The sequence below is a fragment of the Falco cherrug genome, chromosome 3 (assembly GCF_023634085.1).
Source record: "Falco cherrug isolate bFalChe1 chromosome 3, bFalChe1.pri, whole genome shotgun sequence".
Classification (NCBI taxonomy): Eukaryota; Metazoa; Chordata; class Aves; order Falconiformes; family Falconidae; genus Falco; species Falco cherrug.
The window spans coordinates 105,141,209-105,160,251 of NC_073699.1; the positions used below are offsets into that span (position 1 = coordinate 105,141,209).

The following is a 19,043-nucleotide window of genomic DNA, read 5'->3' on the forward strand; positions in this document are numbered from 1 at the left end:
CCATCCAGCTATTATTTATTTATTAAATATCACTGGAGATGGTTCAGCAGCAGGGGAGCACTGCTCTGTCTCCAGAATGATGATGGCCATCAGGCTTGAGAAATCAGTCATTTCTGGCAAGAAAAAAACTGTTTGGTGGGTTAATGATGCAGGGTAAATACTGACAGTGGCCAGTGGTATGAGCACGCCAGACATGACCTAAGGGAATCATAGATTCTGAGGGGGCTGTTGCAGCTGCTTCTTTGTAATGTGATTGCTTCTTTATAATGGCTTCAACTTCTCCTTCCCGCCCCCCCCCCCCTTATCATTATTGACCAAGGAGCATCAGTAAGGCTAGAGAATAAATAGTTCCCTGATGGTTAACAACAGGCTCTCCACCAATTGGAATTCAAGCTGTGCTCCCTGTTATATTCTTTATAATCACACTTTATTGCATAGAGCAGAAAATAAAGCATCCATCTATCCAAGCCCCCCTTTTCCTCCTCGCTACCCCTGGGAAATTGGGTGCTGTGTCTTCTGACGGAGCAGGTGAGAGCAGGCTCTAGGGCAGGGCATGCAGCGGTGGGACGGGGTGATCCTGCAGACTGGGAGCCTCGCTCACTGGGAAACTCGCTCCCAACGGCGGGGGCAGGAGAACCCCTCCCCGGCGTGCGGCTGCTCCCGCTCGGCGCCGGGACCCCCGGGGAGCGCCGGCCGCCTCGTCCCGGCGCGGGGGTCAGCTCGGCGGCGCTCCCCGCCGTAGCCTAGCCGCGAAGGCGAGGCGAGGCGCGGTGCTGTCCGTGTGTGTGGTGGCGGCGCCGCTCGGCTCCCCCCCGCCCGCCCGCCCTCCGCAGCCGGCCCCGCCCGGCCCCGCGGCCCCGCCGCCCGCCCCCGCTGCCGCCACCCCCGGCGGCGCGGCGCGGCTCGACGGGGCGGGTGGCGGGGCCGCCTGGCTCCTGCGCGCCCCAGTGTTTGCGCAGCCGCCCCCCCGCCTGGGGCTGGCTTGGGGCTGGCTCCAGGCTCCCGGGGGCGGGAGGTGATGATTTTCCAGTGGGTATTTGTCAGGTCAGAGTCTGCGCCGCCCGCCGGGCTCCGCGCCTCGCTCCCCGGGTTATTTATTACCTCTCTCCCCGGCGGCAGCGCTGCGGCTCCGGGGGCTGCTGCCAGCAACCGGCGGCGGCGGCGGGGGCCCCGCCGGGGGGTTCTCGAGCAGCGACGGGCCGGCCGGCCCCGCTCCTCGTCTCGCCGCAGCGCGCCAGGCCCAGGGCCGGCCGTGGCCGCCGCTCGGTGCTCGCGGTCGCCCCGCGGCTCTCGGGCAGATGGCGGGGGAGGGGGTGGGGGTGCGGCAGTAGGGAGAAGGCTTTCCTCAGGGCTGGGGGGGGCTGGTTGTTAAAAAGGAGTCTGGAGCCGAGTTGGAGGAAAAGGAATCTAATGTATTTCTATTCGTGATTTGATTTGCTGGAGCTGGAGAGACTGTTACAGCAGAGCATCCCAGCATCCACTGGCGTCCATCAGTTAGCTGAAACTCCTGCTGCCCCGAACAAACTCATCCTTTCCTTAGTCATGAGCTTGGAAGTCGCTGTCAAGCAAGGGAGAAAATGAGGTTCTGCAGACTTCTCAGTGACTGCAGCCCATGCCATTGCACGGCAGGCAGGGAGAGCTTACACTGGTGAGGTCTGTAGCCAGGCAGAGCTGCCCTCGGAGGCTGGTTGCAAAAGGATGAGGCTGCAGCTCACCTCAACACTCATTTGTACCTGCAGGCCAAACGATAGGAGTGAGAAAATAGGTTTGCCTGGGATAGCCTTTGAAGGTCTCTGGGGGGTGTGTGCTTTGTCTGTATAAGCGGGGGAGGTGGACAGTCTGGACTGGAGAATGGGGTCAGAGCTGTGTCAATCTGGCAACCACACAGTAAACTGTTTCCAATGCAGAACTGCTCAAAATCTGCACAATAGACTGCTATGTGATTTACATTTATTATATTTTTGTTGAGTCACTGTATGTAAAGTTGGATTTTTAAGATAAAATTGAATGCAGTCCCTAGGCTGACCTTATCTGCCATTACTGGCTATGTTCCCAGGATACCTTTAATCTAAGGAACCCCCAGTGCTTTCCAGATCTTCATTAGCATTTCACCCTTATTTCAGGTTGTTTGTTTCTTTGCTTGTGGATTTCATGTGTGCCCAATCAGGTTTTTTCCCTTGTCAGTAGACAGTGTGACCAGGGTCCCTCCATGGGTTTTGTCTCTGGGATTGTGACATGAGTCTGCTCAAAGTGATGAGACAGGAACGCCGTAGCATCGGGGAAGGGCTGGATTTGTTGGCTGACTTGTCAGAAGGAAATGTCCCCGTCTTGTGGAGAATTGCCATGGCATATGGGGAAAATGGTCTGGATGGGGATTCCAGTCTAAGCTTTCCCTCTATGCCTTCTGAGTTAGTCTGTCCCTTGGACAGAGGAGAGTTGCTGACTGCTCTTCTTCCTGACAAGAGCAGGCACTTAAGCCAAATCCAGTGATGCAACTCTAAGGGTCCCCATGTGTGACAGACATGTAACCCACGTTTCTTTTGCAAGGTCAAGCAATTCACAATTCAGTCTTGCTCCTGACAGCTTAACTCCTCGCTATTGTTAAGGTGCCTTTCAGACTTAAACTTCTGTGCTGCTTGCGATGTATTAGCCAGTTTAAAAAAAAAAGTGGGCACTAACAAGCATTTCTCTCTCGCAGTGAATTACACCTCTCATCCTGATTAGAACTCCTTGGACACAAGGGAATACCAGAAGCAAAGTAAATATTCTTTTGTTACTTTTTAGTTGTATATCTTCCCTGGTGTCACCTGTCTGGAGATGCACCAGGATCCCTGGAGCTCCTGAACCCCCCAGCGTCCCAGTCTGTTGCCCTCATCCCCACTCCCAAGCAGTGCAAGTATGTCCCAAAAGGCATTGCCTCTGGTTAACGGCGAGAGGAGAGAAGAGACCACTATAAACTTCCAGGATGTGTCAGGGCAACGATTGTTACGGGCAGGTTTAAAGAAACATGCATGGAGGGGCCCTTGGTACTCTGGAGGCAATGGGGACTGCACATGCAGGTGGGGAGGCCAGGGGAAAATGCTAACGAGTAAGAGGTGGTTAGCAGCAGTCAGAAGCTGCTAATTATCCCACGCTCCAGCTTGTTCTCATGAGACTGGGAAACTCTCTCTTTGATCCTCCTGCATTTCATCTTATAATTGGATGGGGGTTCCAGATGTTACTGCTGAGCATTTCAGAGAGCTGATGGAAAGATGTATCTTGAATCAAGGGGCCTTGGACAATCCCAGAGGTATTTTCAGTGCTTTGCTAAAGGAGTGCTTGGGACACCATTTACCTTCTTGTCCCTGTTGAGTTATTGCTAGGGTTTATTTGTATTGTCTCCTGAATGGCCTTTTCTTTACCATATACATCCTTAAGCTTCCACCCTTTTTTTACTCAAGTTTCCCGGAGAACAGAGCTGAATCTTTATTTCCTTCTGCTTAGAAGAGCTTTGAATTGGATTGAGTTTGTGTCTCATTGCTGCACTTCTGTATGACTATTTCAATAAATGGATTTACTGATTTAGTGGCATTTAGTGGTAGCGACTGCAGCAGCAAGTCTGAAGATGGCTCCAAGAACATCAATGGAAAGGGAATTTTGAATTTGTCATTGCAAATAGGCATGTTGAAAGCCTGATTCTGGCACCTAGACCTTTTCATGAACAGTACATCCAACCAAAGCAAAACAACTTGAAATACAAAGATGTAGGTTTTGTAATAAGTTGCTCATTAATGGGCTACAGATCAAGGTATTAGCAGAAATCAGCTGGGGAAGATTTTTCCTGTCTATTCTAGGAGGAGACAAATCCAATCCCAAAATGCCTGGTCTCACAGAAGCTCAGATTACAGACTGTCATTGCAGGTTTCTTTGGTATTTCCAGAAGAATTTCTCCTGTGGCACAGTACTGGATGAATGGAGAATGACAGAGACTGAGAAAAAAGGTCTATTCGCTTGAAAAAAAGTTACAACAGTTATCAGTGTAGTTAAAGTACTGTAGGTGTAACAGCATGATCTCTATTATTATTCCAAATAATAATGCCTTTCCCCAGTTGAGTAACACAAATAAGATCAGAAAAGTGCCTCTTTTGGAAAAGCATCCCAAGTGGGAGTTATGCAGTATGAAATGGCTCTATAATTTTAATGGTACATTTCTTGGTGCACACAAGCCCTGCTCTTGTAACAGTCCCGGGGAATGTCACAAAAGAGGGCATTAGTGTTACTAAAGGGCCAACAGTCTTCTAGGGAAATGTTTTCCATAATCCGCTATAATGTGAAATTATACAGTGCCTAGATACCATAGTGACATAGATAGATAGATGGGATGTGCCAGATACTCCCTGTAACAACGTCTTGAAGATCTCCTTATGGATGAAAACACCCAGTCACACACTTATCGTCAAGGCTTATAGCTCCAGATGGAAGAAAAAGCTGCATTCACCCAGGCATGCACGTTCTTGTCTGTCTTACTTGGCTGTTGACCACGGGCACTGCACGGAGCCGTGTCAGCTTCCAGGACTGCTGATAAACAGGAGACTGGGACCCATCATCCCTGTGTTCTCATGAGGCAGAACAAGAGCACAGAGGGGAGAGTGTCTCTGTCCTCTGTAAAATGTTGTGTTTGCCTCCTGAGATAAAGGTTAAAATGCACAGAAGAATCCTCAGCAAGGGGTACCAAAGGTAACATCTCTGGTGGTGCTGAGACACTCAGGGAACAGGGATGGGAACCTCTCAGCCCTGAGCCACTCCTGAGTTACAGTTGAGAAGGCAAGTGGTGGAATCTAAAACTGGTTCACTCTGCAGAGTCTGTGAACGCACTATGGGTACCACAGTCCTTGACTTCTTGAATATGAGCTCTGCTCTGCAAAGAATATGACAGGAAGCAAATACTGAGGAATTTTCAATATGGATGGCTGGAAGTTAACCAGACACATTACTGTGCGAATCTCCATAATCAAGGGCAGGCTGTCTTGCTTCTGGAGCTGAGATTTGGGGCTGGTTTTATGCATTTTTGGGGGAATCTTTTTTTCTTAGATGATGTGAATGTCTGAGCACTGGAGCACAAGCTGTTTCTAGTAGGTCATTCAGATCTCTTTCCCTGCTTTGTCTTGATACAGTCGTTCTAGCTGCTGAAGCCATTTTGGAGCTTTCATGCAGCAGTGGCTGCCATCAGCTCAAAGTGAAGATAAAACTGCACTGCTGAACAGGTCTAAAACGTGCAAAAAGGTGTGGGGCATGCACAAAACTGTATCTTAGTTTGAATGATGTGCTTGCTTGCTTGCTTATTTTCCTGCCACCACAATAAGCAGGACGGGGCCTATGCCTGTGCTTGATGAGACTCCTCCAAAGAAACCCCCTTGGTGATTCAGTAGGTTTAGTTTAAACCCCTTTTTCTCTCAGTAGAATTAAGGATCTGGACAGATGTCAGCCGTTTCAGAAAGGACTCTGAGTTGCTGTCCCATAATTGGCCTTATGACTTCTGGTATCTAGAACCTCCTCCTGTTGTACCACACCAGATGTCCTGACAGCAACAGCATAGGGTGTTTCTTCTGTGAGGATGGAAGCAAATGGTAGGGGCATATGCAGACTATGAGCATTAGCCATGGGGACCAGGAAACTAAGGGAGTGAAGGGAGGAGAAAGAATGGAGGCTCAGCCCAGAATAATGTGGATATAACATCCCTAACCAAGCCCGTTTACCTGGATTTGCACTGTGTCCTGGACTTCTCAAGGTTGACGCTAATAGGGTCACGTTCATGTTACAGAGAGAAATGAATGGCCTGGTTTGCATTACTGTATTTCATGAAGCAAACTACAAATTTGATCAGAATGAGGTATAAAATTGCACAGATGTATATAGCCTCTGTGTGTGTGTGTGTATGTTAATGTGCACGTGTGTACAAACACACAGATTACTTCCAAGAAGCACAACGTATTTGTGGTAGTCTGAAGGTTAATCCAGATTGGGAATTGATTTCCATATCCATTCAGTGGGAACCAATGCAGTCTTTGTAGTTACAACAAAACCCCCAAATATATTAGAACAATGAGCATTCCTCCAGTCAAATACAGCAAATTTCCTGATGAGTTATGCTAGGTCTACTCTCTCAGGTATTAGTAGGAGAGAGAGGGAGAATCTTGCACTCAAAAACTTAAAAGATCCATAAAGATTTTCTTTTTTTTAGCAAGTAATAATTCTTTGGAAATTAAGGCTAATTAAAAGCAATACCATCCCAATAAATGCATTCAGTTACTTAGTCAAGACAATTTTATATTTGTTTCCTATGATGTTACCATGTGCATCCTAATCAGTGTTTTGCTGTAATTGTGATTAGAGACCATACCTCAGAGGCAGGCTCCTTAAAAACTGAATGAAAGTAACAAGCGGGGGGTGGTAATAGAATTTAGTGTCTTCTGCATATTTACAATGGATTAGGCTTTTTTATTTGAGGGTCAGTGCAGCCTTAACCTATATGCAGTGGTTTATGGCTAATGCCAGCATTGCTTCTGGGTGCAAAGCACACGTGAAAAATTTCTGCATGCTTGATGTACTTAAAAGGGAAGACAGGAACTTAAGAAGATCTCTTTCCTGCACTACTCGTTTTCCATAATTGGCCCCAACTTCCTCCTAAGTCTTTTCCAGGTAGTGAAAAATGAAATGTGTGTTGGAACCCAGCTTTTTGCCCCTTCAGCTGTTGGCACATCTGTTCATCTGCTGAGGATGAGATGCATGTTACCATATGGCTGAAATGTTAGCGACTGAATTTCTGATGACTGCTTCTATAAAGCCAAACTAATATTTCAGCAGCATGTCTCTTACCAGTTGATATGCACAGAACCTCAGGTTTGGTATTTTAGCTCTTCCTGTCTTTTTCAGGGCACAAAACAAAGAAAAATTTGCGTTCTTGTTTACCCAGAATCTATTTTCTGAGTGCACATGCCCGTGCATCTCTGTGTGTCTGTGTCTAACAATGGATGGCCCTCGGTGCCAGGCTGTCACTACTACTGTGTGTGTCAATTGCTACAGGACTGTAGCTGTTCCCATCATTTTATCTGCAGCTATGGCTAACTCTGTGCTATAGACAACAGATGAAAGGAATAGTTTTTGTAAACAGCACAATGTTCAAAATGCCTTTTTATCCTTTTCTTTTGGTGCAAAACTTTAATGTTTCTGACCATGTACAGAGTAGTTTTCTAAGTGTGTGCTGACAATGTGTTTATTTGCATGTGTGCTTTTTGAGTGTGAAGAGTGAGTGAAAATGCTTTGTGCCATGTCTGGATGCAGATTAGTTTTGGCTAAGAAAAGGAAGATGTATGACAAACAAAATCTTTTTCTCCTGCTGTGAACAAAATAGTTATTTGTAAGTATTTTCCAAAGAGTTTAGATGAACAATTTTAGGCATCAGGCATGTAAATTATGCGCAAACTGCATGCTCTGACATTTCTGCATTTGCTGCTTGTGGTGCATTATGGCTCATAATTACTTGGTTTTGCTCAAGTATTGAACCTGAGAGAAACAGAGCTATAGAAATCTATACTATGAGATGGAAATGAATGAGGAGTGTGAGCACCTGAAGAGCAGTACTTCCCCACTCTGCTTTACAGAGATGTTTTCTCTGTTTCATGAGTGAAGAACCTGAGTTTGGAGTCACTAGGTGAATTGCTGCAGTCACACAGCGGCACAAAATAGGCAGAAATAGAAATGGGAATGCCTGACTCCACATGTAGAAAAGTTCAGGTTTGGAAGTCTGACAAACAAATAAAACTTGGTGCTAACTAGTTGCAGCAGGCAGCTTCCCTTGTCCACAAGCATGCTGCGTTTGCTATGAAGCAATGCAAAGGACGGAGCAGAAAAGTTGCTCATCTTCCAAGGAACTCAAATCCCCATGAGAAGATTCAAATGTGTAAATGCCTGTTTACATATTTTTTGAAATTCCCTTTATTTAGTTTTTGTTATTCTTTTCTTAATCTAATCTAAGTTTTTGTTTGATTTAAGCACTCTGTTGCAGTGTAGTCATGGCAACAAGTTTACTTCATTGAGTCTCTTTCTAGGAATGTAAGATTTAAAAGAAAAGAAAAACAAACTCAGACAAGACAAGCCTTCATGTGGTCCTGACCCAGCATTTATTCATAGTCATGGACGAGGTTCGAGTGAGGAGTGAGTGCAAAGTTGTTTATGTGCATTTGTCTCCTTGAGTTCACTGGAGACTCTGCTTGTGCCTGTGACTGTTTGTAGGTATGTCTTTGAGTATGTTGTGTTCAAATACAACGTACATGGTAGAAGAGACCATGTAAGAGTTCTGGTCACAGTGGCGCTGAAGTTACAGTTGCCTGCCTGTACCGGCGTTGATCTAGGTAGTCTGTGAAACAATTGCAGAGAAAGCACAGCAGCACAAACTTCAGTGAGAATTCCTTACACAAACGTAGGTCCATGTTGATGGAGCTCCTATGTGATATCTTCTCAGAGTACCAGTGTTAATTTAGGAACATTTAACTATGGCAGACGGGCACTTGCTGCAGTCATATCTGAAACTGCAGTATAGACACAGCTCTGACTAGGGCCTATCTGTACATAGTTTCACATGGCTGTAACAGTAATTGTTCAGAAACATTCCTAGTGGCATTTGCACAGCTCTCTCGTGGGGTGCAGTTATACTAGTGGAGAGGTGATGTACGCTAATCCCACTGTTAGTAGGGCAGTGACTACACTACATCAATTTCTAGAAGAGGAGAATAAGAACAATACAAAACCTGTCTGCAGAGATGCCCAATGACTGATTTAAAGACTTTTTAATGTGTTAGCTCTAATTAATGTGTTTGACAGCTGTAAGCCAGCTCAGGTGGTGTGTACTTTAGCACCCCCTAAATTGGTCAAGGCAGGTTCTACCTAGTGTTTAATTTGATCTTTCTAGCATGTATTAAAAGCAGTCACACCTTGATTGCACTAGACTCTTCTGAAACACTACTTCCAAAGGATTAGCTAACAAGGTTCATCGGCCTATCCTAAAAAAAGTGCTGTTTGTCCATGTTTGTATATGCATGTGAATTAAGGGAGAGACCCATGGCTTATTTGTCTGTGGCACTGTTTGATGTTGGGATGGCACGCCTAATGTTATTGTCTTTTCAATGGTCACGATTTTTTTATTGTTTTAACCCAGCAATAGATTCCAACCGTACCCAGATTCTTGGATAGCCAGTTTTTCAGTGTATCTTTTTGTTATTATGATTGTAGGAGGGAAGGCAGGCGGGAAGTTAGGGAAGTGGAGTAGCACAGAGTGATACACAAGTGTTGGGACACAGCCAAGCTTTAGATTAATACGTGACCGTCATTTCACCATCTTTTGATACAGTGAGTTTTTCTGAGCAGTGGCGCAGAGTGGAGCAGCACAAACAAAGGCTTTAGGGGAAAGAGAGAATCTGGTGGAGGCTTTCTTCTGCATTACATCTCTGATATCTCAAGTCTTTCACAACAGTTATGAATTAGCAATAAATAACCTCTGAGGACAGAGGAATAGAGAAGGGAGAAAGATGCATTTTTAATTGCAGTATGCACAAAGAAGTATAGTAAATGCAGAGAGAAGTACAGGGAAGCTGTCCAGAAACTGGGACTGCAAAGGTGGCAGCTCTTGCCTTAGAATGGTCAGAGAGCATGGTTATTAGAACAGCAGCTTTGATACGTAAAGCCTTATTCCATTAGTGATTTCTGTAAATGTTTTTTTTACATCATGGAGACATCACTTGAGTGTAGCTAAACTTGTTGTTTTCCAAAACCTTTGCAGAGAAGGGCAATCTCTTGCTATATTATGGAGGACTAGAACACTGAAGTGTCAAATCAGTAAAAATTTGCTGTTGGTTTTAATGGAAATAGGATTCTGCCCTTTTAATTTAAACTTCTTGTACAGATCTCAAGGTTGATTCTGATCTACATAACCCCAAGATAGCTGAACTTCAACCAGTAAGGAAGAGAGGCGCATCAGTCCTCCTATCATCTCATCGGTTTTCCAGTGTCACGTCCTCTGACAGCACATCACAAAGCAAAATGGTCAGTTGGTGCACAGCCAGCCTCCCAGGGCAGTTGCAGGGTGATTCTTGCTGTGCAGTATGTGCAGCAGCGTACAAAGGTCTCTGAGCTGTAGGCCAGGTGACTGTTTACAGTGTAACCACTATACCAAGTCAGAGAGAACAGAAAATGTGTTCCCTGCATGGGAAGTTATTCATTATTTAGAAGAATGGAGCAGCTAGTTTAGAATTAGTCCTTGCCTCCCAGATAAAACTTCCTTCAATTCTCCCCGACATTTAATTCCTCTAGGGTTAGAGTACTGATCTATTTAGACTGGTCACATAGCTATACAGGGCACTTGTAGGGAAGGTGATTTGGAGGAGACATTTTGTGAAAATAGTTTGAGGAGAGAGTTCCTTAAAGCACCATTGACTGGCCCAGGCTGTCCTCCGGGAAGCTGACAAAATGCCTGGGTTAGATAGGGATGTATGCAATTCACAGCTCCGGTTTGTTGCGTAAGCTTGTACTACCCTGACACTACTTTCAAGAAAGAAAAAACTCTCCAAGTTCCATTTTTCACTCCAATAAATTGGTTCAAAAAAGCGGTGTTCTGTATCAGTGGGATTAAAAAGGGTACAGCTCAGTAGTTCCCAAGAAAGCATTTTTTCAGAGGCAAAGCCTTTTCCAGTGTCTTCCTTCCCAACCCTCCTCCCCCGAATACCAACCTGTGCCCTCCCTGCTCTTGCTCTTGCTGCTGGACTGTCAAAGTATCTCTCATAATGAAGAAGTCTGGCCTGAGGCTACTATTACCTCCAAAACTGATCCCTCTGAGCATGACTCTGGCAGTATGGCTGGCTGTTCACATGCAGTGAGCATAGAGCTGGGCTACACCTGGCAAGGAATGAAAGACAAAATGCAGTGAATCCTGGCTGTTAGACAGCCTTGATGTCCTCTGAGACTGTGAAAGAGACTGAGGAAGGTGTGAATCTGCCTGGCTCAGGAGGTGGTGGTGTGGCTCTCTGGTCTCCTTCCCTGTCTTTTGGTAGGCTCGATGATTTGGGAGGGACAGAGCTGTTGCTTTCCATCATTGATGTGATACTGTCAGGGCAATTATGTGGTAAGATGGGGAAGTGGGGAAAGGAGCTGTTAACTTCAAGTCTTAAAGGTTAACCACCCCGTCTTCTTTGGGGGAAACAACATGATTCAGTTGGATACTACACCAATTGTTGAAAGTCCTGCTTTATTGTCTAAGCTCTTCTGGTGTACAGGACAGAACTTTTCCAGCACAGTTTTGGACTGTGAGACTACATACCTGCTATAATAAGGTCAGCAAGACCAGTGCTATAGATGCTGCTGTGCTGACAGAATGTTGTTATCTGTTCATTTAGCTTAGCTTAGGCAGAGGCTAAGTGGTGCCAGGGACGGCATGTATAGCATCTGTGCTGGAATCCTGCAAAGACAGATGTTCTGGATTAGTTTCTAAACTCAGGCTGGTCATTTTACATGTACCTGGGCATCTCTCTCCCCCCAGCCTCAACCTGTCTTTCCTGTAAAGGGGCAGGGCCTGCATCTGCAATGAATTTTAAAAACACAAAGGACCTTTCATCTCAGTTAGAAACTCTGAAGTTTACTGTCACACATGTAAATAACAAATTACATTTAGGAAGCTTCCCCTCCTTTTACAGGTAGAATAAGGGAGACATATCCAGGACAAGTAGTAACTTATCCTTGAAAGTGGTGTTAGAAAGAGAAAAATCATTATCTCTTAACTTTCAGACCTGTACTTGGAGCACCATCTCTTCTTGTAAAATGCTTTACAGCACAGCTAGCTCTTTGCACTTGTTAACACATTTGACCTGAGAGAAATAAAAGATCTAGCTTTTCTTTCAGTCCAACATGATGTATTCCAGAGGTGGAGAATTAAATGTTGGAAAATGATCACTATGTACTATGTTTACTGTAGTAGTGCCTCTGTGAGCAAGTTAAGAATCATGCTTTCCCTTTGCTAGGTGCCATTGAAGCACACAACAAAAAGACACGGTGATTTGTGCCCCCAGACTTAAAAACATGTCCCAATCCCTCAGTGTGGAATTTGCAAAGCATACCTGGTTCTTTCTCTAACCACATGTCCATGGACTTGCTTGGATCTCTCTGATCTGGTCTCCAGTGGTGAATCTGTTTACACTAATCCTGAAAGCTCTACTGTTAAGAGACTGGAGCTGAACAACATCAGACTCCTGCTGTTGGACTCCAGCATCCAGGCAGAGCCCTTGTTCTTTATATTACAGTGGAGAGGAGCAGGGAAGACTTGTTAGGAACTTTTAGTGCTTGTAAGAGACTGATAGAATCAGCCTGCCTCTGTGCCTCTTAAATCCCCCTAAACTTCACTGAGTTCTGCCAGAACACCTTAGGTCTGAGTGAGAAACCCTGCCTGATCCAAGCCATGCACCTTGTATGAAGCCACCAAAATGAGGCCTCGCTCTTCCACTGCTGGACCTCTACACCGCTTGGCCAGTGTACACCTATGTCACGACTGGCATCAGGTGCCTGTTTTTTTCCAGGAATAAAACACAGCCAAGTAGGTGCTGCCCTTCTAGAACGAAAACTCAGCATACTCAGTTACTTATGACTAGGTCCAGATTTGAACCCAGTTTCTGTAGAGGTAAAAAGCAACTGAGCTGACATGCAGTAGGAAAACCCCATGGCAAGTCACCTTTTCCTTTGAAATAAAAGGTAAACAGAAGTTCTCTGGATTAGGAAAGGTTTCATTACAGCTCTTTAATACAGGCAGACTGGATGGTAATGCAAAGTGCTGTTAGGTTTGAGTGTGCATCCAAACCACAGAGATCTGAGAAGTCTCGAAGTACGTACCATGGAAGGATTTGTTCCTGGAGGATGAAGGCCACTCTTGTTCTGCTCTCCTGTGACCCCTCCTGGAGGAAGCATGGAGACTTTTCTTTGGAGAAGGCTGCGGCCAAGGTTTCTCTGCATTTGGAGATGAAGTTGCCATAAGGAAAAGAGGTGGAAGAAGAGTAGTAACCCTTGTGGCTGTAAAAATGAAAGAAGGCTTGAGAAAAAAATACCCACTCCCTTGTAAAATGTGAAAAGAAATCAGTCCCATGAAGCCAAGTTACAAAGAAGGTGGAGTCAAAGGAGGTCTGAAGTAGTTCTCAAGCCTTTGCAGAGAGCTCTGTCTAGTTCTAGGTGTGCCGGGCATGGTTTTCTGGGAGCGTAAGAGCAAGCAGTTCTTCTCACTGTCTGGCCTTCTCACCTGACCTCCATCCAGAAGCCACTTACACCCTCTCACAGAGAATGCCTTGTGTCTCCTGGAGCTGCTTCCAAGCATTTTCCTTGGTTCATTAGGTGATAATAGAAAGTGATTTTCCCCGTCATCTTGAGCAATCAGAAGCATTAAGAGTAAGAGCCTAAGCCTGAAAGGCTAAATGAGAGGGTTTGATGGGTATGTACATCTGCCTTCTTCATTAGAGCAAGAAGCAAGGATGCCTCCCAGAGCTGGCATTTCTTGAGAATAAATAGGCAAGAAACAAGGATCATGGTCAAGTAGCGTCAAGAGAAAACTGAGGTTTGGGGCTTGGATTCTATTCCCATATCTGCTGAACCCCAGAGAGGCAGTTTCCTCCACCTTGACTGGTATAGAAGTTCCCCTAAGTGGTCCATTAGTGGAGTTTTTGTAGAGAGGGGTACTTAGCACTGAGAGCTTGGGGGGGAGGGGGTGGTGGCAGAAAATAACACCTGTGAGATCTCAGGAAGATCACTGGATGCACAGATGTGAACTCATCACCTGTATTAGCCTGTATTCACTCATAGTGGGACTCAGTACTGCATAACCCCCGTGTGAGTACAGCATTCATGTTCTCCATCTCAAGCCTCTTTACGCTTCAGCTTCTCCACTGGTAAAACGAAGCTAAAAGCAGCTTCCTCAAAAAGGTGTGAGGAGGAGGTGGTGTTCTTTCTCCTTGTCTGTGAATGCTCTGAGATCATCTGAGAGATGGTGCTGAAGTGCCAGGGGCTATTATTGCTCAGAAAGTACCCTGCTAACTATGTCAATGGCTGATTGTCACACCAGCAAGTCCATGTCGGGCTGGCTGGAAGGCAAGTTCAACTTTCGACAAGGTCCCCTAGTAAGAGAGCAAGTAATGAGACACACCTTGGGACAAAGAACTTCATGGTAGTGTTCTGGGAACTCTTAAGACAGAACCCATACAGAACTCTTGCTGTTCTTCCACCTTGTAAGACTTGTGGGGCATATTCCTTGTACTGTGTTTAAGGAGATAATTTATTTTTCTTTCCCTTCTAGGTGGGATTCTTTCTGCGTAGTCGATCCTACTTACTATCCAAAGGTAGGGGACTCGTCTTGTTGATGTGACAAATCTCTGTAACAACTGTGCAACTTAATTTTGGGTCCGTGTTGTCCTCTCGGGGCAGTTTCACATGGACCTTGTGCCATGCCTGCCACAGCTCGCAATGGAAAACAAATTTATACCCGTGTCTCCTGACCCTTGCTACATCACCACATGGGAAACGAGAAGGCTCTGCCCGCCTTCTCGAGGTATGGTGACAAGAGCAGCCTGCCCAGGAGAGCAAGCGGCCGGCCTTCCCGCACGGGAGCACACCCCCCGCTGGGTGCCCGTGCCCCCCCGCCGCCGCCGCCCGCCGAAGTCGGGGCCCCCGGGCCGCCCCGCCGGGCTGGCGGCTGCTGGTGCTGGCCGCGCCGTCCGTCGCTCACCCCCCGCCCGCCGCCGGCGCGGCGCTTGCAAGCGCCTCTGCTGTTTAAATGGGCCAAGTTGGAGAAGCGGCGGCGGAGGGAAATCTTGTTTGGTCAGAGTCTCTGAACTATACTGTGACTTCTGCGCACAGATCAATATATGTCTGTCCCAGCGCGGAGGGCAGCCCGGGCCTGTAGCCCCACACAGCGGAGCATTTATGGTCTGGGGGCAGAGCGCCCGCCGTGCCGTGGCGCGAGCTCGCGGGGATATAAACGTGGATGTCTGTCTGTGCACACGCACACACATGTAGATGTGTGTAATGCAATAACATGCTTTTTAAAATGTTGTGCAGGAGTGGAAATTAAACGCCAACTCGCAGTGATCGTAAAGGCTTTGGTGGGAGCGGGGCGAGGCCGCACTGTGCAGGTGGCGGTGGGCGGCCCCCGGGAAACTTCCCCGCGCCCGGGCGGCTGGAGCCCGGCGGACAGAGCCGGGGGCACCGACCGCCCCGCGCCCGGCGGCGGCGGGAGGGGAGGAGCGCGGCATAGCGGCGGGGGCGCAGCATTTAATTGTAATTATTGCATATAAATAAATAAACCAGGTGTCAGTTTAAAGGAAGGAGGGGGGCAGGGTGAAAGGGGGCTGGGTGGGCGGCGGCGAACCCTCCAGCCTGGTGAGAAGGTGGGTCGATCTAGGGGAATCAATAAGCTGCTTTTTTTTTTTTTTTTTTTTTTTTTTTTTAACCAAAATAATGTCTACGGCAGCGGAGACCTCTCCGAGATGTCAGGTATTAGTCCAGAGGGGCAGATCTGCGAGCCACACAGCAGCTCCCGGGTCTACGGTACATTAGCCTCTCCGTGGGAGAGGGATCCCAGACAGCTCTGCTGGGGAGCCAGCCCAGGAGATTTGTTAGCGGGCTGCTCCGGGGGATACCAGCCACCTCCGGCACCCGAGCGCCAAAGGTGCTTGTGTTGCTGCTGCTGCTGCTGCTGGCGCGTTTCATCCAAACTCCAGCCAGAGCGGGGGCAAGTTGAACCGGAGACATTAGAGCCACTGTGGTTTGGAGAGACGAGGGCGCACGGGGAGCGCAGCAGCACCATGCCTGCTATCAAGAAGGAGCGACTTGACAGGGAAGAGATGGCCCTGGCAGCTTTTAACCAGCCCATGGAAACCTTACCTGACTATCTCGCCCCTCTGGCTGCCGCTGCCATTCCGGTGGTAACCCCGCACCCGCCGGCTTACGACCAGATCTTCGCCCACCGCACGTACCTGGGCTTCCACGAGACCCACCACCCCCACCCCCCCCACCTCCCCGAGGACCTGATGCTGGAGAGGTTTTCCTCCATCCCGGATTTCCAGCCCTTCTTTGACAACGGAGAGCCTTGCATCGAGGTGGAGTGCGGGGAGAACAAGGCGCTGCTCTACATCAGTAAGTTGTGCCAGGGGAGCAAAGGACCCTCTATCCGGTACCGGGGAGAGTGGCTCACCCCCAACGAGTTCCAGTTTGTCAGCGGCAGGGAGACGGCCAAGGACTGGAAGCGCAGCATCAGGCACAAAGGTAAAGGCGCCGCTCGGCGTGTGCCAGGGTCCCCGCGCGGCTCCGCTCCCCCGAGCACCCTGCCTCCCGCTCCCGTGCTCTGGCCGCGGGCCCGGGGGGGCTTGCTGCCTGCGGGCGCTCACACGGGGGGGGGAGCCCGGGACCTGGTCTCCTGTGGCCGTGCCCCCCTCCCCCGCGCACACGGGTCCCTCTCTACCCGTTCCCCTCACCGAGCGCCCCGGTACCGGGCTCTCCGGAGGGCGGCGAAGTTTTCCGAGCGATTTGGGAACAGTTTTTTGGTTGTGTGTGTGGTGTTTTTTTTTTTTGTGGTTTTTTTTTTTCTTTTTGGGGGGGGGGGGGCGGGGGGACGACGTCTCGTGTCTTTTGGAGATAAGTTTCGTTTGGCGCAGGCAGCGGTTTGGCCAGCGGACAAATGCCGGTGTGGGGGCGGCGGGGCGCGGAAGCCGGCCGCCCGTGCGTGCCGGCGGCGGCGGGGGAACGGCGGCCCCGCCGCGCCGAGCGAGCCCAGGCACCGGCGGGGCGGCAGGCGGGGCGGAGGGGGTGTTCCCCTCGCAGCTGGGTGGTGCGGGACCTCCGCGGCGCTGGCGGCTGCTGACGGGAGCCTGCCCTGCCTCCCTCCCCTCCCCTCCCGCCCGCGGTGCAGCCCGAGCCAGCGCCGCAGTCCCGGCACCGGGGCCGCTGGTGCGGGCGGCAGGTGGAGAGCGGGGCCGGGGCGGGGGGGGAGCGGGAGAGGAGAATCAGTGCGACACGTAATTAGCTGAGAGCTGGCGGTGTCAGCCCAGGGGTCTGAGGAGTTATTAGGAGGTGACTGACACCTCGCCTTGTTTATTGATCGCCAGAGAAAAGGGGAATAACTTCGGGGGCTGCGCTAATTGTCATTACTCCACTCATCTCTTCTGTTTCTTTTATTACTGGGCTCCTGGCTGCCATCAGGAAATCTCAATTCCTTTGGGGTGAGTCAGGAGGACTGAGGTTGAAATGGTCGGAGGAGCAGGGGGGGGAGGCGCCGAGCGGGCTGCCCCGCTCGCACGGGCCGGCCCCCGCCGCGGGGCTGGCTGCGCGGGTGGCGTGGGCAGCGCGGAGCCCCCCGCGCGGGTGCGCGCAGGCTGCGCGGGCTGGCGGCGGCGCCTTCTGCCCCGGCTCCCCCTGGCTGCGGAAGCGCCGGTACCGAGGCTAGGCAGGGGCTCGCCAGGGCTGCGCTGGTGCTACCTTCCACGGGTATCTGCATGGGAGAAAGTTCGATGAAGGGGCGGGCAGGGGGGTGGGTGCTGGCAGGCAGGCAAGGGGAGGGGTGTTTGTAGGGAAGGAGACGCGTGCTTCTCCCTCCCCCGTTCCTTAAATACTTTCCTTTTATAAAGATGCTGATCCTTTTTCTTCTTCTTTTCTTCTTCTCTGCATCTAGGGAAAAGTTTGAAGACTCTTATGTCCAAAGGAATCTTACAGGTACATCCTCCAATCTGTGATTGCCCTGGGTGTCGAATTTCGTCTCCAGTGGTAAGATTATTGTTAAACTATGTGCTTTAGTTAAGACATCTCCCCTCCGCCTCCTTCCCTTAAAAAAATCCCTTTGCTTCCGAGATGATGAAACCGTGAACTCTGAGGGCTAGTCGTTGAGTCTGTGCCAGAGCACTGCTTGCACGGCGAGTGTACCCGCAGTCTAGTGGCAAGGCTAGCAGAAGAGGGGTTTGCTAACAGAGGAGGTGGGAAGAGCAGTGTTTGATCTAAAGGATGCAACATACAGTGTGACTGCATAGTTTTCAGGGGGAGCTGTCTATACGCAAACGGCAGATCGTTCATCAGCCTCTTCCCTGTTCTCATCCCTTCATTTTTGTGTATTGTGCAGAGGTGTAAAATGGCTAAATAAAGCAAAAGGGAATTACAATCGCACCCATGTGTTGAGTCGGAACAGTTTACAAGCCAGTAGTGAATTTTGTTAGATAAACTTCAGGAGGAGCAGGCTCATCTTAAACGTTTACAACTTTTACAACATTCATGTCACATATCACAGTGATTTCTTTTATAGATCTTTTCTTTTCAACTTTTGATTTCCTTGTGTTTTCTGCTGTCTGCCTTTATCCTAAGACTTCCAAAATGTCTATACAACATCGGTGTTTTCATGAAAAAGATGTTGATGCTATAAATAAAAGGCTACTGAAATCACAGTAAACGAAGGCATTAAAAACAGTTCATCATGTGTAAAAATAACCATAAAATACAGTAACATCTAAACAGGATGGCAAAGCTGTTTGTGGAGCTAAAGCAGGTCTTGGTCTGAAAAAAACCAACTTGAGTATTGCCAGTAGCACTGTGGAAACAGATGCAGGTGGAAATTTATGTCCTTTAACTGCTGAAATCAACTATTTTTTCTTTTACTGTTTCTTTGAGATCAAACGGACAATCTCTTTTCACATGCAGTATCTCTGCAGCAATTTCGCATGACAGAATTGTGAATTTAAATTATTTCTGCATAGTATGTATGTGCATGCGTGCTTATGTATACAAATACATACATTGACATGAGAAGGGGCTTAGAGCAACAACTAACAATTACATAAATTAATGTGAAGATACCATGAAGAGATGCAAGTCTCTTGTGTCTGTTTTGCGTAGCAGCAGTCCATACTAAAGCAGTAACTGTCCACCAAGCTTACGAGTACTAGATACCGCAGCATTGCCATGGTATTTCAAACTCAGCAAGGCAGATAGACTGAAACCCAGCTTTT

At 48.4% G+C, this 19,043-nt stretch overlaps 1 protein-coding gene and 1 long non-coding RNA gene across 9 annotated transcripts in view; one reads left to right on the forward strand and one right to left on the reverse strand.

The window, feature by feature from the left end:
- SAMD11 (sterile alpha motif domain containing 11) overlaps window positions 1–19,043 on the forward strand; it is a 158,603-nt gene that overhangs the window by 12,497 nt on the left and 127,063 nt on the right. For 2 of the 6 annotated variants that reach the window (XM_055705922.1, XM_055705924.1), the window contains exons 2-4: window positions 14,354–14,396; window positions 15,527–16,320; window positions 17,723–17,814. In XM_055705922.1, coding sequence (XP_055561897.1) covers window positions 15,543–16,320; window positions 17,723–17,814 — 870 coding nt within the window. In that variant the 5' untranslated portion in view covers window positions 14,354–14,396; window positions 15,527–15,542. Of the gene's footprint in view, window positions 1–14,353; window positions 14,397–15,526; window positions 16,321–16,868; window positions 17,274–17,519; window positions 17,539–17,722; window positions 17,815–19,043 lie in introns of those variants that run through there. The other 4 variants (XM_055705923.1, XM_055705925.1, XM_055705928.1 and 1 more) reach the window with 4 other exon arrangements.
- On the reverse strand, window positions 1,409–15,504 carry LOC114015486 (uncharacterized). 3 transcript variants are annotated; one of them, XR_003559424.2, is made up of 3 exons: window positions 11,348–15,504; window positions 10,846–10,926; window positions 1,409–1,733 (listed from the first exon to the last, which is right to left on the reverse strand). It is a non-coding gene; the product is annotated as an uncharacterized LOC114015486 (long non-coding RNA). The 3 variants fall into 3 exon arrangements; XR_003559425.2 differs by having other exon boundaries at window positions 1,409–1,558; window positions 1,645–1,733; window positions 10,846–15,504; XR_003559423.2 differs by having other exon boundaries at window positions 10,846–11,485; window positions 12,907–15,503.